The following is an 18,180-nucleotide window of genomic DNA, read 5'->3' as shown; positions in this document are numbered from 1 at the left end:
GGCCACCGAATCACGTCGCACAGAGGAAGTCGTTGACGAGCTGCTTGCGGTAAATATGTTACCCCAGAGCCACGTCACAGTATGCGGACTGAGGTGTCCTTTTTATTATTTTTTTTATGTTTCAAGGTTCCCATAGGGACATTATATGTCAGGGATGGGCGATGAAGGCAGCGGTTCCCATTTATCATGCTAAATAATGGCTATATATGGCTGTTATAAACCGCGCAGTCTGTTAACATGGCAATGGGGGCGGGAAGGTCGTTCCGGTCTTGTGCCGCAGGTAGGAAAAAAATACTTCTGGAAGATCTTCATGCGGGTACGCTCGGGGAATGTACGGTTTTTGGGTGGCAGTGGAGGGATGTACGACGGGCTGATCTGATAAATGCGTTGACTGGTGACAACGAATAGAAAAATTTATAGCCGAGACACAAACGCGAGATGCAAGAGGATGAAAGTGAAGTCGAGATTTTGCAGCAGCTTTACTGATGTTATTAGACTAATTAGAGAGGCACATTTCAGGATGGATTGAAGCATAATTGTAAGGTTAGCTTGATGGAGGTCCACAATTGCCTTGGCACATTCAAACTTAGGCATTACATGTTTCATAAGCTATTAGCTTTATGGTAGCAGATGCCAAAGCTAGGTTGCGACGAAGATAGCCTAGGACTCGATTGGCAAAATTAGCAATGTTGATAAGAAGTTGCGACCATGTCATATCACAGAAAATTTGAATACCTAGGTACTTAACGGCATTAGTAGCATCTATAAGACAATAATATAGAATGTGAATGGAGGCTATGTAAATGTTACGTCGGTGAAAGTACATAACAAAGGTATTGTTATTATTGATGGCCATTAACCAGTTTTCTCACCTGTCCTGTGTTTCAATAGGATAATTCTGCAGAAAGGAAGACTCAGACAGGCTGGCTACGGGGCGGTATAGAACACAGTCGTCAGCAAAAAGGTCTGATTTGGAATCAATGTTGAGTAGCAGTGCATGGTTAACGTAAATTGAAAATTGAAAAGAGGGGGAGGGAATGTGTAGTGCAGTAGCTTGGGGAACGCCAGAGCGTACACGAGAGAGGAGAGGCCTGTGAGAGTTTGCAACAACAAACTGTCGGCGACCAGTTAGGAACTCACAAATACAGTTGAACACAGACGGGTCTAAGTTGAGGCATGATAGAATGAGCAAAAAGTGACGATGAGGAACTTAATCAAGTGCCTTTCTCGAAATAAAGAAACAGCGCCTCAATGCAAACATTAGAAATCAAGAAGCGAGTAAATTTCGTGAAGGAAAATAGCGACTTGGGCTTCACAAGAGTGGCCGGGACGAAAACAATGCTGATTCGAGTGAAAAAAAGGTGTTAGAAGACAGGAAACACGCGTGTTCAGAATACACGATATGCTGCGTTCTTTCGCGACATACGCTGGTAATGTATATGGGCCGATAATTGTTTCACGATGACCGTTAACGATCTTGAATTCAGGAGCGACCTTCTCACCCCGCCAGTCTGCTGAAGTTGAACGTAGGGGAGGTGAGGGGGGGGGGGAGGGTAATCTGTAAGAGTCCACCTAGTGGACTATCCATTTCGGCCGTTGCAGATTGGATGCAGCTGTACGAGCGAGGAGGAAACAAGCGGCCCTAGCCAATCAGTAACGGCCCAAATGGACAGTCTACTAGGTGGACTCTTACAGAATACCGCCCCTGTATTGAGTGATTGCACAAATATGTGGGATAAATATGAGGGTTGTTGTTCTTGACCACTTCAGCGTTTATACCATCGATTCCTGCTGATGACGATCTTTTTTAGTTGAAATCAATCACTCTAGCAATGCCTATCCGACAAAAGGTGAAACGGCTCGTCAAGGGATGCGCAGAGGGCGGGAATAAACTAAGGTTCTAATTGGGTTGGCCGGTGACAACAAATCAAAACGTACTACCTAGTACATTAGCAATTTCGTCTTCACGTATAAGGCAGCCGTTAGTATCACATAGTGAAATGTCGTTTGACTCGTCGAGCTACAAAAATGCTTGGAATTGTTTCGTAGTATAGTTGGGGGAGAGATACCGTAACAGTTATATTTGTTTGTCTAATTTATTCATTTTATTCGCTTATATGGCAGTGTAGTACTTCATCCATGCAAAGATAAAATTAGGATGCCTCGCGGATCTAAATAGTCCCTTTTTCTTATTGTTTAGCCCTTTAAGGTTATCATTAAACCATGAGGAGTGCACTTGCTCATTACCAGTAATAGTCGGAACATATATTGCTGTGAGTCGTAACAGTTCACTACTAAGCAGCGTCCAAATTGTTTCACTGGTGCGTGAGTGATGATGGACAGTGAGACATTCGCATAAAACAGCTAGTTCTTGCGAGCCATCCCGTTTAGTGAATCCGGCTTTAGCGGTTCACGTTGTTAATAGTGAGGTGTGGCGCAAATCACAAAACAGCGAAATCGCACAAGAGAACAATGCGTAACTGAGTGAGTTGGACACTGATTCGCGAGGTACAACCTTCTCTGCCTGTCTGTGCCTGTGTGCTTATGCATGTGCGCGTGTACGTGTGTGTGTTCATGTGTGTGTGTGTAGGCTTGTGTGTAAGTTCGTGCGCGAGTGTGTGCGTGCGTGCGAGTGAACGAGCTCGGCCTTTGTGTTCTTTTGCATTCTTCAACCCCCCTCGTCCCTCTTCGCGCACCGTTATTCATCCATCTGCTCGCCGCCGTGAGGTCCGCCGCAATTAGGAGGAATAAATGCCCCCGGGGCGAGCGCGACGCCAGGGCGTGGCGCCAAACCCCCGTTGCCCCACTAATTAATGACGCGCCCGCTCTCGGACCCCGGCCTGCCTGCCGGACTCCCCCGCTACCCTAACCCTGCTCGCCGTGCGCCGTACACCTTCAGCCTGTGTCCTCCGCCCACAACGCATATCGTCGCCTGGCACGCGGATGCGAGAACAACTCGGACGCGCACAAGCCGCGTCCCGCGTTGGTCGCAGCGGCGACGTCATGGCTCGCTGCGCCGCTGGTGGCACTGGGAGCTGCCCGCTTGCTCCTCGGTACTGCTTTCCCCCGCGCTTCGCGTGAGCGGCTCCTCTGTGACAATCCCGATGGTTGTCACCGTTCTGGGTTCGTGACGCGGCGCTGCTCGACGCCGCGCAAACGACTTGGGGGTGGCGTGAAACTGGCGCCGCCAGTTTGGCTGCGCGCTCTGCACCAGTGAAAGCCCTGCGTCTTGTTCGTATACTGCAGTTTCTGATGCCCGCGACCCTCTTCAGTTTATCATATTGCGATACGATCTGTGGTGCCAACAGTTTCGTCCTTCACGTTAACTCTACACTCGTTACATCGCTAACAAGCGGCGATTTTAGCTAGATCCTGTGCACACAAACAATATTAATGGATTATGTCTGCCACCGTAATGCAGTTTTTTCACAGATTGCAAGTCCCGCTGGTTAGCTTTTTTATCTGCATCGTAGCTCAGTCAAGCACAAGTAAAGGCCCGCCATGCACAGCCAATGGGTGCCCTAGTTAATACGAGCGCAATCGCTCAACCAGGCAAAGTTCCAATGAATGTTGGGCTAGTATGATTCAGCGATTCTTTCCATAACCATGTAGTATACCACTCTCACATTATTCAATAAAGAACGATAAAGAAAAGAACTGCAGCACCACCGTCCACCTCTTTGGACCAGCCGATACTGCGATAACGCAGGTGGAGCGTCTCTTGGGTCATACACGAAATGCGAAAATAAATGTGGTTATAACAGAAGCGTCGCCCTCTAAACGCATCATGAAAGGCAATCAAGTCTTACGCATGGCTCATCTGCATAATTTGTAATCAAGGAACACCGGAGGTCGCCTTGTCACTACGCGGAATACAGGCACTTCGTGCGCGGAAATATGCAGCAAACGTCGAAAGCATTTCCCGGTGGCACAGTGGTTATGACCTTCTGCTCGATTCCCGGCCGTTGCGTGGAGCGGTATGCAAAAACGTTCACGTGTCAAGCATCACCTGCACGTTGGAGAACACTAGGTGATTCAAGTTATTCCGGAGTCTTCCACTACGGCCTGTCTCATACTCCTTGCGTTGCTTTAGGATCTTGATTGCTCCTTTCCTCTTCCATCCGTATCCGGGAGGAGAGAGGAGGGGACTGGCGGGTATAAATATCCCACGTAAAATGTGGCCAATGGGATATTCAGATGTGGTGCTTTTCCTGGTGTTCCCTTCTCTCGGCGTTTAAACTCGCATCCCAGTTATTCAGAAACTTCGCATAGGTAGATGTTCGCCCTGTCCCATGCTCTGCTCCTCTATTTACCTTAAACGTGTGCCAATCCACCCAAGTTGTACGTTTAGATGTACGGAATCCGCACAGATTCCTAGAGCAGAGAGTAAGTTCGGGGCGGGAAACACGCGAAAATTTTGTCCCAGGGGCCGAATGCACAAAGCGCTCGTGCGTAAGAGCCGTTTCTCATTGGTCGGCCACCTTATCTAATAATATTTTCGCTCTCTTTATAGGTTGGTAATATTTAATGCGAAGTGTTCTAGCATAATATCACCGCCACCACCACCACCACCACCACCACCACCACCACCACCACCACCTTCTAGCATAAAAACTGCTTCGTGAATAAACGCGCCTTGGGCCTGTCCCTTTCACGCTTTTTTTGTCCTATAGGCTCTAGAAGCGCACCATCTGCGTTATCGGCTGCATCCACTAATCCGAAGTCGTGGATGCTGAGAAGGGAATGATATTCAGGGACAAGACCTGCTTACGCGTTATTGATGGTGCTATCAGAGAACTGGGCTAGCAAATTGTAACAACATTATTTTCAGTCCTTTCTTAGCCACCTTCACTCGCGACTGGTCGATTTCTTGATAACCGTAATCGGAGCGCCACTCGGACCAATAACAAAGCTAGAACAGAGGTATTGGAAATAATATTTATATTTTACACCGGTATACGTTAGTATAACGTGGTAAATATCCATAGAACTCTAATTATCATGTATAATTCAGCCCACGCCATTACAGAATGCGAGACCGATGCCGCGCTGTCGTCGTACATTGTTCGGAAATCAGTCGGGTACTTTTTCTGCTCTCGTCGGCACCGCGTACCGAACTCGTAGCAAAGCTTTGTCGTTGATAAGCCGACTATGTGCGTACACCGCCGTTGACATGGCTCGGCTGCTTGATATCCAGCGTCGCGAGTCGCGATGTGGTGTGTACAGATAAGGCGGCGAGAACGAAAAAGGAAAGAACGCGCCGACGGCGAAAGCGGGATGTGCAGCTCGCGCTCGCTTGTGGACTCGTGGGCCATGCGGGCGTCGGTGAAGAGACCGTCGGCCGGGCGCGGGCAACAAAGGGAAGGGGGGGGGGGGGCGCCCTCCGCTTACGCCTCATGCATAATATGCAGGACACCCTTTCGTTTACGACCAGCCACACGCGCTGCGCGGTTCTCATTGCCCCCTACTACGAGCGCCGCTATTGGCCGGCAGTAAATATAGCCAGCTGTCTCGATCAGAGACCACTTTCGTATAGCATCTGTTCTCTCTCGCCATGGCAGAGCCGGAAATCTGCATGCTTGGCGTTTGTTTTTCGAAGGCTTCTTTCGTTCCCCTTTCGTGGTTGCTCCGAGTGCCACAAAAAAAATGAGCGCACATTTGACCCTTTAATAGTACGGGGGTCGATGCTTTATTTATTTTATTTTCTCGCATCTTGAGCGGCCTGGTATGATAGCTCGGTCGTTAGAGCGGTCAGCGCTGTTCAACTCGAGAGCCCGAAGCGTCCAAACATGTGTTGTTGTGGTGCAGGGAGACGCGTGGCGCTCATTAGCGAGCAACAAAGCGTTTAGCAAAGCAGGAGGCCCTTCATTTATGCCTTCGGTGCCAATCTATCGCTGAAAAATTAATAGGGGAGACTCATCGCGGCACGCGTAAAGATCGAAAGAAAAAAAGAAGAGATGCAGAACAGGAATTGTTTACGTTCGAGTGGCGCAAACGCTTGTTTATGAATATGTATGCCCATGCGATAGAGGACCGCTCTGATCCATAGCGACAACAATCGCGAATGCTTATAAAGTCAATATCGACGTTTAAAGGACTGCTTAAATCGGCGCTTGCAAGCATGCTGGCTTTGTGACCCACTTGCGGCGAGGCTGCCATGTTGCGCTGTTCGTTTTGTTCATTCCATGCTCGCCTGCGCCACGTGGTTTGTGCAAACGCTATGAGCGGCTGAAGCACATCCATAATTTATGGTTGCAGGTTTACCTAGGACGTTATGAAAATAATGGGCACTAATCGCCTATATTCGATGTGTAGCAATATCTTGGTGGTGACAACAAGGCACCCACAATCCAAGAGCCGAGGCAACACCGCGGACGAAAGAGCCAAACGAAATTAAGCACGCAACAGCACATTTGATGTGCAAGGTGAACGCATGTGTTCACAAAAATTATCTCGCTACAATTTGTCGTATCAGAGCATGCGCCAGCAAATCTCGCTGTTGAACATAGTATTAGCGAAGGAAGCCGCTCAATGGCTAAGAGCATCTAAGAGCTTTTTTGCCAATAGGAGTTGAAATTTTGCTGCCTTGAATCTAGCAATCAAGAGCCGCATTGTCGACTAGGCGCTACTTGTTGCGAACTTTTGGTGATTTCATTTAATGAAATATGCATTAATCTTTCCCCATCTATATTGCTCTTAGGCATTGTTTACACGGTTTTGCGCCATAAACCACCACGTAACTAATTAATTTCTCAGTGACAAGGAGTAGCGGTGTATCAGTATAAGAACTATTTCGCCAATACAGGCCAAGCAACAGTATTCACAAAAGAAAAGAAAACATTATAGCATTAACACTGTTTGTAGGAGCATGTTCCAGTCAATTGCATTGTTGGAGGTCCCCCGGCCAATGGAAAACAGCACTTACAAACGAAAATATTCATGAGTTGCACCCCTGCAATCCAATCTGAAAGGCGCGTTATCTCAACTATTCCTGTACTCGCCGGCCATTACACTGCTAGTTCAGTTCTCGAGCTTCTGAGGCCGAATTAACAACGCTTTTCGTTCAAGTGTTCTGTGCCATTGGCCGCCGCCATCGCAAAAAACATATCCAGCATCAAACTTGGCTGAAATGTTCCTCTTACGAACAAACGTTTTGTGTATACGGACCCTGTATTGCCCGTATGTCACTGTGCAGTCTGGTGGGGTTTGGAGCCTCCGATTTTAATTAATTTCGATCATCTGGTTGTGCCATCGCTCACATGCCTCCCCCCCCCCCACCCTCCCCTGCTTTGTTTGCGACCGAGCGGCTTGTCTGCTGATCGAATGACGCTAACGGGCGGTAAATACGCCCCGTTTGGTCCTTCTTTTATTTACTTTTCACCGATCTCAGCTCGTGGTCCTCTTTCTCCGCCTCTCCTCCCCACCCCCATTTTTTCCCTTGTGCAGCACTCCCGTTCGGACAAGAACAACGTGTTCCTGGAGAAGACCGACCTAAACACCGAGGGCATGTATGGCTGCGAAGTGTCCACCGAAGGCCCCGGGTTCAAGACGGTCAAGGGAGAGCGAGAGCTGCGCATATACGGTAAGCGAACGCTTCGTGAGTAAATAAACCAACAAACAAAAAGTAGGTAATCTAACACACACGTTATTCCCATACTGCTAAACATAATAAAGAAACGCTAAAATGTATCGAAGATTGGACCGGCATCACCAAATCAGGGTACTGCCGCAAGCATTTCATTAAAACATTCCGCATCCATGGCGGTAGAAAAAAAAAGAGGTCGAGGAGTTAATCGTTTGCAAGGTTACGTGAAAGCAAAGAAGGCCAGAGTTAAAGCTATCTTGCATTTCCTTCAAGACCGCTGTTCAGCTAAAGTCTGGTAATGAGATGCTTAGGCCCACCGGTATCCCTCAATAAAAGGAAGAGAGGCGTAGCTTTACGGCACGCATGGTAAAAATCTTAACACGAATATGCAGACAAGACTCCTCGAGTACTAAGAAGCGACGACGGGGCCCTATGTGAAATTTCTTTAACTATGCACATTACAGCAGACAGGGAACGTACATTGTAGCGTTACTACTTCAAAAGGTGAAGACAAGAAACATAGGAAGAATCGATCTTTCAAAGACGTCGTACGCGCCAGCTGGAAGTTTAGCCAAATAAAAGAAAATCATATTAAAAGGTAAAGAAAAGCGAAAAGAGAAATACGCAATGTCAGGAAGACGTCCAAAAGGAAAACAAAAACCGTAGAAAACACGAGTGGTAACAACCAGCGCGTAAAAAAGGAAAGCTATGGTAAAATCATAGTAACAGTTCCTGTTTGAGTAAATATACGTGAAATTCATAGACCATTCAATCGTACCTTGAAATTTCGCAAAATACAAGACATCATGTTTTTCTTAACAGGGCAGTCGCAGGCGTTGTACGTTTGCTGAGTATCTCACTACACAAGGTGATCTGGCCTATCGATTACGATCAGGACCTCACCATCACATCTTCACTTTCAACAAAACAAAACGACGTATCTGAGTTCGTTATCTGGCCCTTCTTCCGCACGTAGCGCATAGGTGCACACGTCGGATATATGTGATGCGGGAGTCCACATCCTGGCTATCTTGACACATGTGTGGTCAAATTCACAAAACCTTTCCATCGTAAGAACTACTACTTATTTGTCAGCCGCCTTCCCTAATAACATGTTAGCTGTAGCTATTGGCCCACACAAGTTCTTAGACAGTGACAGAGGCACAATAGTAAAGGGGAGACACAGAGATTAACTGGAGGTGACTTCCTGATCATGAGAAGGAAATTTATAGAATAAAAATTGATTAGAGTGTATACGCCAGGCATTACCAAATCCTGACTAGAAGATTTTCACTGTCATCAAAGAGAAAAATGTACAATCAATGCTTTCTACCGGTGCTAACTTATGAGGCAGAAACTTTGAGGGTAATAAAGATGCTGGAGAGTAAATTAAGGACCGCGCAAAGAGCGATGGAACGAAAAATGCTTCGCGCAACGTTAAGAGACAGGAAGATAGTGGTGTGGACGAGAGAGGAAATAGGGATAGCAGACGTTCGAGTTAACATCAAGAGAAGACAGAGAGAGAGAAAAGACAGGAAGGTTAACCAGAGGCGAGTTTCTGGTTTGCTACCCTGCACTGGGGTGGGGGATATAGCGGTTGCGAAGACAACAAAGAGCGAGAGGGAAAAAAGAACAAGAAAGAAAAGGAAAACAGGTAAAAGAAAAGGCGTTCCCATCAGAGTCGTTCACACAGGCCGGTCGATCTCAAGAAGCGCAGTAGCTATTGCACGGCCCTCTGGCGCGGTGTTAAGTCGCGTCGATGCTGTAAAGCTTATTTTCCTCCGAGAGAGGCTAGTCGTCCAAATGGTTCAGCGTGACGGAATACGATTGTCTCTGCACACTGTACTGCGGGCACTGGCAAAGAACATGACGAATCATATCCGCGTCACCGCAATTGTCACATACTGCGGTGCCAGCCATCCTTATGCGGAACGCGTAGGCGTTAGTAAAAGCGACGCCCGACCATACCTTGCACAAGAGGATCGCGTCTTTTCGGGGAAGTCCTTTCGGAAGTCGGAGGCTTAACGTTGGATGCAGGGTGTTTAAACAGCCGTGCATAAGATCTGGTTAATTCCACTCTGATGTAGTGTATTGGGGTGCAAGTAGGCGGAGCATCCTTGCAGCACCTGTCCTTGACAACGGGATCGATAGGCTCGATCTTCTTACGTGAGCTGAATGAGCAGTTTGATCGGCACATTCATTTCCGATGATACCACAGTGACTTGGCAGCCCCTGAAAACTTATTTCATGCCCTTTCTCAGTCAAGTGGTGTACGGCATCTGTGATTTCAAATACCGACTGTTCATGCCGACCGCGCCTTAAGATAGAGAGAGACAAAAGGGAAGGAAAGACAGGGAGGTTAGCCAGTGTGAATACCGGCTGGCTACCCTGTGCTGGGGAAAGGGGTAAAGGGAATAAAAGGAGAAGGAAGAGAGAAGAAAAAAAAACAAGAAAAATGCACACAGTAACGCGATGTTACGCGCAACAATAGTCAAAGGCGTTCGCACAATTCAAATGTCCTTAACAATTTGAGCAAAGCCCTTAAGGCCTTGAGTGCCGAAACCCGTCTGGACCAGTGTCCTAGAACTTTCCCTTCTGTGAAGGGGCGATTGTCCAGTTTTTCGAGCACGGTCACGAGCACTTTTCTTTGCACATTGTAACGTGGACAGTGACGTGGACGTGGACGTAGACGTAACGTGGACGCCTTAAGGCTGACAATAAACATTGTAGTGCCGTCTTTGAGTGCCAGAAAATCGACCATTTGTGTGTTGGTTCGTGATCAATAAAGTGTAGTGCGACTCGAAGCGCTGAGATTTCTGCTGCCATCGACGTTGTCAAGTGAAATGTTTTCAACTTGATGGTGGTAGCCTTTTCTGGAATGACTACAGCTGCGGTAGAGATCTTCGGTCGGACGGAGCCGTCGGTGTATATGTGGGTATAATACTGGCACTTCTCATTTAATAGGAGTAAGGTAACCTGTTTAAGAGCCGGCGATGACATATCAGTTTTTTTTCGGACGCCAGGTATTGTAAGGTTGATCATTGGTTGAATGAGGCCCCAAGGAGGAGTCGAAGGTCTCGCGGCAGGTGTGAAAGAAGATGGTATAGCCTCACGACGTGCGAATACCGTTCGGCAGAACGAGGCACGTGGTCTCTGATGGAGATGATGATGATGAAAAATGATGGAGCTGGGCAGGCCATGTAATGCGTAGGGCACACAACCAGTCGGCCACTACAGTTACAGAATGGGTTCCAAGGAAAGGGGAGCGCCACTCGAGGACAGAACAAAAATTACCTGGGGTGATGAAATTAGGAAATTTGCAAGCGCAAACTGGAATCACCTAGCCCATGGCAGGGATAATTGGCGATCCCTGTTTTAGGTCTTCGTCCTGCACTGGACACAAAAATATGTTGCTGCTAATGGTGATGATGGGTTCCGGTTGGCTACCCTTTACTGAAAAAACTTTAAAAATGGGTACAAAAGGTGACAGAAAAGAAAGAAAAGAAAAACATTGAGGGAACAATAAACTGCATGAAACTATCTATGCGGACGCTGTAACGTATTCCGTCAAGGCGCCCGGTTTCACAGGGGATGCTCGCATTTGGTCAATGGGCTTGACAGGATGACATCTAGCGACCGCATTTTAAGGCGAAGCTTTCTTTGTGAACTCTTCGGGACTTTGCTGACCACGGGTGTTGCTGCTGCTTTCTTTGGCGAATAGGTCCGAGACAGGACAGCCCTCGTATAACGGATCGGCTTATATGTAGCTCCAGTATATACACTGTGCCCGAATAAATGTGCATTTGCCGGTTGCTGGCTTTGCTCTTTACTTAATTACGCAGCGAAACGACAAATGGTCCTGAAATGTCCTCACTGCAACAAATAAACACCCTCAATCCCACAATCGCACAATATCTTTACTAGAGCGAAGCTTTTCATGCCCCCTTTCACCAAGAGGGCCGATCCCGGCCATTGTATAATGCGTGGTTACGCGGTGTGGTTCTTCACGTCTTACCGTCTTGCCTGGCAGGCGCGCAATTGCTACATGGGGCAAAACGCTTTGCGGAAGTTGAATAGTTTTACAGCATTTATTAAACCGACACGAAGATTCCAACACATGCGTTTGATCTGCATACCGTTCACAATAATTATTAGTTTTCCCTTCACCTTGCTCTTCATCACGGCCTCACACAAGTGTGCTCTACCGTTATCGTTGGCACCGGCCACACGACGGGACGATTGATAGGAAATGTACAGAATCGAAACAAAATTATTTTATTTTCAATGTGCGGACTCCTGCCGCCCATGGCCGGCACCGATGCGTCGACCCTGCCACCAGAGCCGTTGGCCACGATTTATTTCGACGCTATTACGGGAAACGCGCACGCGGTGCTCGCACGAATGGTCCGTATTCCGCGCCGCTTCTCGCCGTGTAATCTGCCGTAAAGCTGCTCGAGATATACGAGCGCTGCAAAAAACTGCGTCGCCCTATAACGAGCACGTCGCGCTGGCCACGCCCAGGGCGCCGGGAGCATCGTGGTTTTACAAAATGACCACGTCGCGGCGGCTTCCCACGTTAGGCCTCTGCCTCCGTGCGCGGTGATGGGAGGCTTTCTGGGGACCTGAGGGTTCCTCGACGCCAGCGCCGCGGTAAAGTGTGGTGACAAACGCAGAGGTTCATATATATATAGTCATATCAGAAGAAGCCCACAAGCACTGACACCAAGGACAACACAGGGGAAATTACCTGTGCTTAATAAGTGAAGTAATGAAACGAGAAATAATGGAAATTAAAGTGGGTGAAAAAATATATATATTATATATATAAATATATATTAAAAATATAGAAAAAGTATATATATATATATATATATATATATATATATATATATATATATATATATATATATATATATATATATATATATATATATATATATATATATGTGTGTGTGTGTGTGTGTGTGTGTGTGTGTGTGTGTGTGTGTGTGTGTGTGTGTGTGTGTGTGTGTGTGTGTGTGTGTGTGTGACATGAGATGTGCAAGTGCAATGATTTCAGCTTTCGCAATTTCTCGAAAAACATAAGTATCCTTGTGAACAGTAGGGAACGGTGAGTCATATTCTTCGTTTGTAACGGTTGCCAACTGCTTTCCTATCGTTATGAAACAATTATTGAATAGTTCTGCAAGTTCCCTTTCGCTACAGCCTATAACGTTTAGGTCAGGTAAAACAAGATGTTTCGGTTTCGCTTTGGTGACTGTATTTATTGTATTATCCAGGATTATCGGGAACTATTCAGCGCATAGCAAAAGAACATAAACTAGGCCAGTGGGCAAGAAGCGAGAGGCAGGATGTGAAAGAGGGGGAAGAAAGAGTCGTGCGTCTTCGCTCCTGCACCAGCGGGCAACGCCACCCACGCAAGCGAAGACGGCTAGGACTACAGTCTAAATATATCATGGCGTGACGAAATATTTTCCTCTTCTTCTCGAAAGGGGATTGTCCATGTGTATGTGAGAATGTATGTTCCAACCAATACCGCATGAAGCAGCGCAGTACTTACTGCGCATAAAATTGCAGCGGTGATCACTTCACTGCTTCGCACTATGGGCGCAAATACAGTTTTCTCTTTTTTTTCCTAGCCGGGAAATGATTATTTACGGTGCCAACAGCTTTCAGCAAAGTTTCGTGGTATCCTAACACAATCTCGGCAAGCGCGATCCCACACCAATCATCAGGTAAGCAAGAATAGTGCCTAATTCTCTTAGAGCCAACTCAAGCCACGGGATGCGACAGTTAACAAATAAAAGAAAGCTAGAATGAAATTCTAGTAAGCAGAAAAATCATTAGTTTACACACATTTTTACATATATTTGCGCGTTCAGTACATATTCGACCACCGCCATACATTTCATCTCGCATTAACCACCGCCAAAAAGTAAACATTCCGCGCTGCAACACCATCGGCTTTTCATATTCATTTATTCCACAAACGAGCAAAGATTGGAACAACTTACCTGCATCACTTGCAAGTATATCTAACACCGATAACTTCAAAGTATCATTTTATGTTATTGGCAGATTTTTCTGCATAATAACTGCTCTTATGCCATATTTCTGTTTTAAGTTATGCCTTGTATTTTGTATGGCACATGTTTTCTTTTTTGTATGTTATTTGCAATGTATAAGCTGCTTATTTAGCACTACCAGTCCAATTCCTTTTTTTTCTCTTTTTTTTCCTTCTCTCTGTCCTTCTCTTGTTCTTTATTAATTATTGACTTCGACATGTTTGATTTTGATCTTTTCATTCAAAATTTTATTTTGTATTCTGTATCTATAATCAGGTATGTGTATTTTGTCTCCGTATCTACCTTTGCTCCCTCCCTTCCGTAATGTACAAGTGTACCTTGAGGGCATAATGTTGTTGTTGCTCGAGCGCGAGAAACAACCATCGTCTTCCTCTTCGTCTTCTGCTGGCGCCCGTATTTCTCACTACAAAATAAATAAATAAATAAATATTTTTTGCGCGCGAGAATAAACATTTATTTTGGGGAGCAATGTAAAATGAATGTGAGCAGCGTAGAAAGAGCAGAATCAGACGGCGGGGGTGGATGAAATGCTGGCCTGACAAATGACAAAAAATATTCGTGGGTGAGCATATGTATTTTTGCTGGCTCCGATACTCAACGCTGAATCATTCTGTGATGGCACAAGTACAACGATTGCAAATTACGTTCACTTCAGACGATTAGTGCCTCTTTTTTTACTGGCAAAACTGAAAAGCAGCCGAAAAACTGAAAAGGCAGCCTTAAATTTCAAGTCTTGCACAGCAAAGCACAGCTTTGCTTGTACGGTGGTCTCGAACAGACGGCAGAGGACACAAAAGTCCCACAAACGAACGTCGTTGTGCTTAGCTTTATATATCTTCTTTTTTCTCCCAATTCTATAGTCAGCTAGCCTACGGCAATCCCTAGTCTAGCATAGCGTGGATGTCGTATGTACTGCATACAAAGCTGGTTTTCTTTGGTGAACAGCGAAGCACGGGTATGTGGTAACGACCACACATTCATAAATATAAACCCGCCTTGATCAGCTAGTGGTGCCTCGGTTATCGCGGCGCGCGCAACGTATACAGAAAAAGTGTGCATGAATTGGGACACTTCATAATCTAGATGAACAAATATTAAACTACGAGTCATCTGGCAGGACTTTTTATCTGCAAGTGCAGGTAGTACATTTTCGCAAGTTAAGGTTACGCATTCGCATTATCAACCGCCGAGCGCGCATAGTCACGAGAGAGTGGTTGATTGCCGCTCCTAAGTTTACGCGGCGCCATAGTGCCTTCGGCAAAACAAAACTATCAGCCGCATAGGGAAGTGAGAAGGGGATAAGTAGAAGCACACTGGCAAAAGAGCGGGCAGTTACGTGCATCCGACAAAGGCACGCACTCTCTCCCATGACTCCACTGCCAAACGCAGCGGGAAAACACGGCCGAAAGCTTGAAAGACTCGGGCACGCCGCATCCATGTTTAACGCAGCAGCGAGAGGTAGCGAGGTCGCACCTCGCCGTTGCGAGAGAGGGGAATTGAGGCAGTTAACACAACACCGGGGGACGGACGGCGAAAGCCATGGAGAGCACGGCAGCGTACATTACGAGAGCGAGCCGAACGCGACGCACAATAGGCGACTGCAGTGAGCACGCCGAACGCGAAGCGCAACACGCGAGGACAGTAAAGCAGCCCCGAGTCGCACGGCAGCACAGCAAGGACGCTCCTCGCGCAACACGCAAAACTCGTTTGGCTGGTTAACTCTTCCGGCGTCGTCAACGTCAGCAGCGGGATTAGAAGCAAACGCGCGCCGTGCGAGCCGTGTGTGCGTCCCTGCGTGCGTGCGTGGCGCCGTGCCGCGCTCTTGAGCGCGACCAAACTGGCGACTTTCTCCGACGTGGCCCACGTTGGGAAAGTGCGGAGGATGCGCGTCGCGACGAGGGTGGAGGGAGGGGGAGGGGCAACAAACATCACGCGCCCGAGGGCGAACCACGCGAACGCGGTGGTGTATCCAACTGCGCGAGCTCCCCACAACAAAGCCTGCAGCCAGCAACGAATCCGGAAAAGAAGACGCGCATTGCGTGCGCCGACTGACCCGGTCGATTAGGCCTAACTGGGGTCATTGGGTCCCAGGGTGCCCACCACGCGAAGGGTCCCGTGCCGCCATTATTCTTGATAAACGCTGCCACAGCGGAGCGCTGCACCGCGAGCGGCTCTCGCGGCCTGCCGGGGAACGCACCAGACAGGGGTCTGCAGGAAAAGAAGGAAGCGCCGGGGTGGTGACGGGGGTGCGCAGAGGTGAGACCCTGCACGGCGGCGCGACGGAGGAGCCGTGCGCTCGCGCGACACCCGCCTCCTCCCCCTCTTTCTCGCTCACCCCCGAGCGGCGTCAACGGAGAGAAAAGCTCGTGCGGACGTGCTACCGCGCCAGCTCGTCTTTACGAGCGCCAGAGGCCCCGGCCGCGTTGGCTAATCTAGCTCACTTAGCGCGTACAGCGCGCGCCAGCACCCGTTCGCTCGAACGCTGTCGCGCGCTGGAGGTGCGCTCGGTTTAAGCGGGAAGTGCTGGGGCCTGCCGCCGCCGGAGGTAGAAGAAACAAGTGCCGTTCGTGCCTGTCACGAAGTGGCGCGCCATGTTTCTTTGCGACTCGTTGGGCGGCGCGCCTCTTTTAACCACCTGGAAACCGTCCTCTTCTTTCGCTCTCTCGTTCCGTCCTGTGTTCCTCCCTTGTACGATGGAGCGAATGACAGGCTCACGGAAGGGAAAAGGCACTTAGGCTCCTTCGTTTTCTTGCAGATGCCGTGCCTTGTCGTTAGGCTCCGTATCATACTTTGGCTGGTTGCAGGAATAATACTTGCCACCAATAGATATTGGTAGCTAGCTTAAGCGCCTTTGTTTTAGCTGGTCCTTGCTACAGGATAGTAAGCCTAGACTTGATCATGGGCCTGCACCTAGACTTCAGTGCTCCAAACTTTAAAAAAATATCCGAACTATGAGTAGTGATTGTAATTCATTGTCTCATACTTCGCACGTATAGATGAAACGCAAAAGGCAGAGATGGCACTACATACTTCAATATAAAGTATGATTTTATACATGACTCTTCGAGCGTTCCATCGTAATCGCTGGTGCGCGCATGCCTTCCAGAAAGTACTACACAATTCGTGTCGCGCATACATTCTGATTACACAGAGTTCGGCGAGAACATACGCAAGAGATAGAATCAACGATAATATGCGAATAAGTTCCAAGTCATGCAGACGTGTCTGGCGCTGAGCGATAACCTTGGGTTATAAGGGGGTGAGATGAAGTCCCTGGAAAAGAGGGTAAGTACACGTGGCCATATCAGCCCCGGTAGATCATTGCAGAGCAGTGAAGACATCATAATATTCAATATAATTAGCTATAGGTCATCGATGCACTCAAGAGGCGCTCGTAAAATCCTCTTCTTACATGAAGGCTCAAACTGTTTGGGTACGAAGGACAAGGACAACGGCAAGGACCGGGGTGCCAAGTGGCTCATTCCTCTCCCTTCTTTCTACTTCCCTTCCCCAGTGTGGGGTAGCCAGCCACACACTTTTCTGGTCAGCATACTTGCCTTCTCTCTTTCTTTTTTGTTATCTCTCTGTCTCTCTCCTGGGCGGTGGACAGCTGGCGTTACTTTCGGATTCGCAGTCCACGTTTGTTTGCTTGTCCAGGCAATAGTTCTGCGACAAGGTAACACACTTTGTGCCGCCGAATTTTACAGCCAGAGCAGCCTGCGCAGAGCAACAGACACTCGAGGGCATTGCGCATGTGATTTCGGTTGGTTATCACACGTCGGAAGCAACATGCGAAGGCGACAAGATTATTGTCAGGGTAGATGACCGATTGCGCGCCTATTCGGGCCGAAGTCTACAGGTATGCTTTGCCAGGCGTATAAATACGCGAGACAGTAAAGATTGCCTGCATCATTGTCATATTCTCTTGCACCCATGCAATGACTACATTATGTCACCAGCGCTGCCCTACCATGCACTGTCAGCCAGGCTATCCTTTCGGCATTGCACAATTTGCCATCTCAGCGTTAGGGTCTGCAGTCCCCCAGTAGTGCCTGGACGTTCTTAAGCTCCACATTGCACCCGCCCATCGGGATGTGTAAGATGCTCGCCGTTCTGAAAAGACAAGCACGGCCACTTTGAAGGCTATTCAGCTACTTGCTCCTGCGATGGAAACTACTTCACTGACCACTTCAACTATACCAGAGAATAACGCTTATATAATTGATCGCATTTGTCTAAGCAACAGCCTAGCGGCGTGTCCTACTAACTTGAGCTTTGAATACAGCCTATAAAAGGCCTCCAACTAAATTTCATTCTGGGCATTTACGTCCCAAGACTACGATATTATATGAGACACGCCGTGTTGGGGGGCTCCAGATTTTGACCACTTGGTTTTCTTTTTTTTTTACCTTGCACCCTAGGCACCGTACAAGTTCATTTTTGCCTTCCACCCGCATCGGAATCCGGCAGCCACGGCCTGGATTTGATCCCGCGACCTCGTACTCAGCA

At 47.8% G+C, this 18,180-nt stretch overlaps 1 protein-coding gene across 3 annotated transcripts in view; it reads left to right on the top strand.

Moving 5' to 3' along the window:
* Positions 1–18,180, top strand: part of LOC135910143 (uncharacterized) — a 766,803-nt gene that overhangs the window by 710,301 nt on the left and 38,322 nt on the right. For all 3 annotated transcript variants that reach the window (XM_070531686.1, XM_070531687.1, XM_065442181.1), the window contains one exon: positions 7,447–7,582. In XM_070531686.1, coding sequence (XP_070387787.1) covers positions 7,447–7,582 — 136 coding nt within the window. The remainder of the gene's footprint in view (positions 1–7,446; positions 7,583–18,180) is intronic.

Source organism: Dermacentor albipictus, chromosome 1 (assembly GCF_038994185.2).
Source record: "Dermacentor albipictus isolate Rhodes 1998 colony chromosome 1, USDA_Dalb.pri_finalv2, whole genome shotgun sequence".
NCBI lineage: Eukaryota > Metazoa > Arthropoda > Arachnida > Ixodida > Ixodidae > Dermacentor > Dermacentor albipictus.
This window is presented reverse-complemented; position numbering and strand designations above follow the sequence as displayed.